Source organism: Austrofundulus limnaeus, unplaced genomic scaffold, assembly GCF_001266775.1.
Source record: "Austrofundulus limnaeus strain Quisiro unplaced genomic scaffold, Austrofundulus_limnaeus-1.0 Scaffold930, whole genome shotgun sequence".
In the NCBI taxonomy this organism is placed as follows: Eukaryota; Metazoa; Chordata; class Actinopteri; order Cyprinodontiformes; family Rivulidae; genus Austrofundulus; species Austrofundulus limnaeus.
In genome coordinates, this window is record NW_013953332.1 from 60,317 (window position 1) to 62,913 (window position 2,597).

The window sequence follows — 2,597 nt, forward strand, 5'->3', positions numbered from 1 at the left end:
GTTATAACTGTCCTCTGTTGTGTGGATGAGAGAAGAGAGCTCCTGTCCGAGCGCGCAGCGCCTTCACCGAGGGACAGCGCACAGGAGCTGCGGGCGCGCACGTGTGGGCGTGGTGAAGGGAGGGTGTGAGGGCAATATTATTATTAATAATATTAATACTGTTGTCATTATAATTGTACACTTAATAAGAAGTGCAACCAAGGGCGACAGATGGAGCTTAACAAAAAAAATGGGTTCGACAGGGGCAGTTGGTGGTCTGGAGGGAAAAGGGCAGGTGCTCAATTACCACCTGACGTCTACCTGTGCACGTCCCTGTTCATTATACAGGTAAATGTCTGAAGGGGTTAACATGTAACTAACTTTTATATATATTTTTGGAGTTGTCTACAAGGTGAATAATTTCTGTAACGGATCAGGACAGTAAATCTGAAAATGTAAATAAAACATGAGAAGTTCTGTGTTTATTGACCAAAGTTATAAAGATTTAATTATGTAGTATTTGTAACATGACAGTTATTACAAGTATATTGATTAGGATGAACAGAAATACTGGTTTTTGATTGTTAATAATGCACCAGATCATTACTCCACCACATTTTGTAATAATTGCCGCAAAATGTAATAATGTTATTACATAATGTGTTGAAGACTTTTATTACATTTTGTTTCAGTCATTATATAATGCATTTTTAGTGTGAGTTTATTACATTTTGAAGCCTGATTTTATTACATAATGTGTTAGAAAATGAGGTCTTACAGGGACCAAATGAATGGAGGCCTCTGCTTTTTAATCCATTTCAATTGGCAAGTTTTAATCACCGTCGAACACTTTTCAGCATAAAAACATTCATCTAACAGTTGATCTACTTACTTTTCTCAGCAAATGCAGCTGCCCTACAAGACGAAACAAATTCAGTATAATTAAACAGTTTTAGAAACATTAAAAATATATGTGTACAGATTAATTCTATCAAAACTTACTTAAGTCTTAAGTACTCTTCATATGCATCAGTGTATGCTGCGAAAATGCAAAAATAAATGAGAATTTTTACAAAAAAAAAAGTAAAATCAAGAAATGTAAAACCGATGCACTTGTAGATGTATAAAACGGTACTACCTTGTCCAGAGAGGTCAAACGTCCTTGTGTGGGTGGTCACACCATCTGATATCTCGATGGCGTATTGACCTTTCTCCTTATCAGAGGGATCACAGATCTGCATCCAGGCCATCTCTGCTGTGCCCCCGATCCTCATCTTCTCAGAGGACGCGATCTTATTCCCCCTGCAGATTCACACAAGTTGGTTCAGAGGTCATTCTGAGTGGAATAACAAAGTTTCCTGGGGTCTGGGTTGATGGGCACCATCACCACAACAACAAAAGCAGGCTCCACATAAATAACTGTGTCTCTGTCTGCGCTGCACGGCAACAAACTGTTTAAAATACAAAACTTAACCTTGTCCAGTGTCTGACAGGCTGCAAAACAATGTCTACTCCAGTGGTGGACAGCGCAAACCCAGAAATTAGCTCCGCAATTTCTGAAGTGCTTTTATAAATATTTAGGTCCACAACTTTAAAAGCTCTTATGTCAAAGAAAAACTAGCAGAAGCTAATCTTACAGCGCAAGTTCAATTTGACACTTACTAGCTGGAAATAATTCATGTACAATATATGTACAACACTGCCAACTAGTGGTGTATGAATCCTTTACAGCAGAGGTGCCCAAAGTGGGGCCCGTGGGCCAAAACTGGCCCGCCGAGCCATTTGATTTGGCCCACCAGCAGTCGTCCTGGTTATTAGATTGTAATTATGTTAAGATTAAATATAAAATACAAGTAACTACAAGAGACATTTAGATTAGATTTAAGCCCATATATAGCTTTGCACACCTTATAACATATACTCAAATTTTAAATTATGAAAAGTCCCATGAGCCTTTGCTGCCTGAGGATACATTGAATTTTCTCCGTTACATGTCCATGGGCTGAAAAAAATAACTAAAGAATGTGGGCAACCACACTGGCTGCTAGCTTAATCATAAAAAATAAAACAACTTTACTTAAGTATTAAGCATTTCTTATATTATTGCATTTGGCCCACGGCCTTCAGATTGATTTTAATTTTGGCCCTCTCAGGGAAAATGTTTTTTAGTTTTGGCCCTCTCAGGGAAAATGTTTGAGCACCCCTGCTTTACAGCTTAATCCTACAACCGCTGATTGCTGGGGATGTGATTTCATGAAACAGACCTTTGGCTCCTGGTGTAAAAATTAAAAAGTTGTTGAGGATTGCTAGTTCGGCTGATTCTTTGTCTTTTTCTTTTGTTTGTTGTAGATTTTTCGTCAAAGAAGCATCAATAAAGTAATTTTTAGGGGTGTCCCGATACCAGTTTTTTCAAGACTGAGTACAAATACGAGTACTTCAGTTTAGGTACTCACCAATACCGATACCAAGTAGCGAGGTTAGGGTGGATTATCTGTTCAACTTGTTGAATATTAAACAGAATGAAAATGAAATGCAATTATCATGCGAAAATTGATGGGTAAATATTATGTTTGACAATAAAAAGGTAGTGCAAACTCTGACAAGTAGATAAGTTGGTA

At 37.9% G+C, this 2,597-nt stretch overlaps 1 protein-coding gene across 1 annotated transcript in view; it reads right to left on the reverse strand.

Annotated features, from left to right (window-relative positions):
* The window catches only part of myom2a (myomesin 2a), a gene marked incomplete in the record, with an annotated part of 67,075 nt that overhangs the window by 8,578 nt on the left and 55,900 nt on the right, over nucleotides 1–2,597 (reverse strand). The window contains 3 exon segments of the mRNA XM_014029629.1: nucleotides 872–894; nucleotides 982–1,018; nucleotides 1,118–1,281. Of these exon segments, the coding sequence (XP_013885083.1) occupies nucleotides 872–894; nucleotides 982–1,018; nucleotides 1,118–1,281 (224 nt within the window).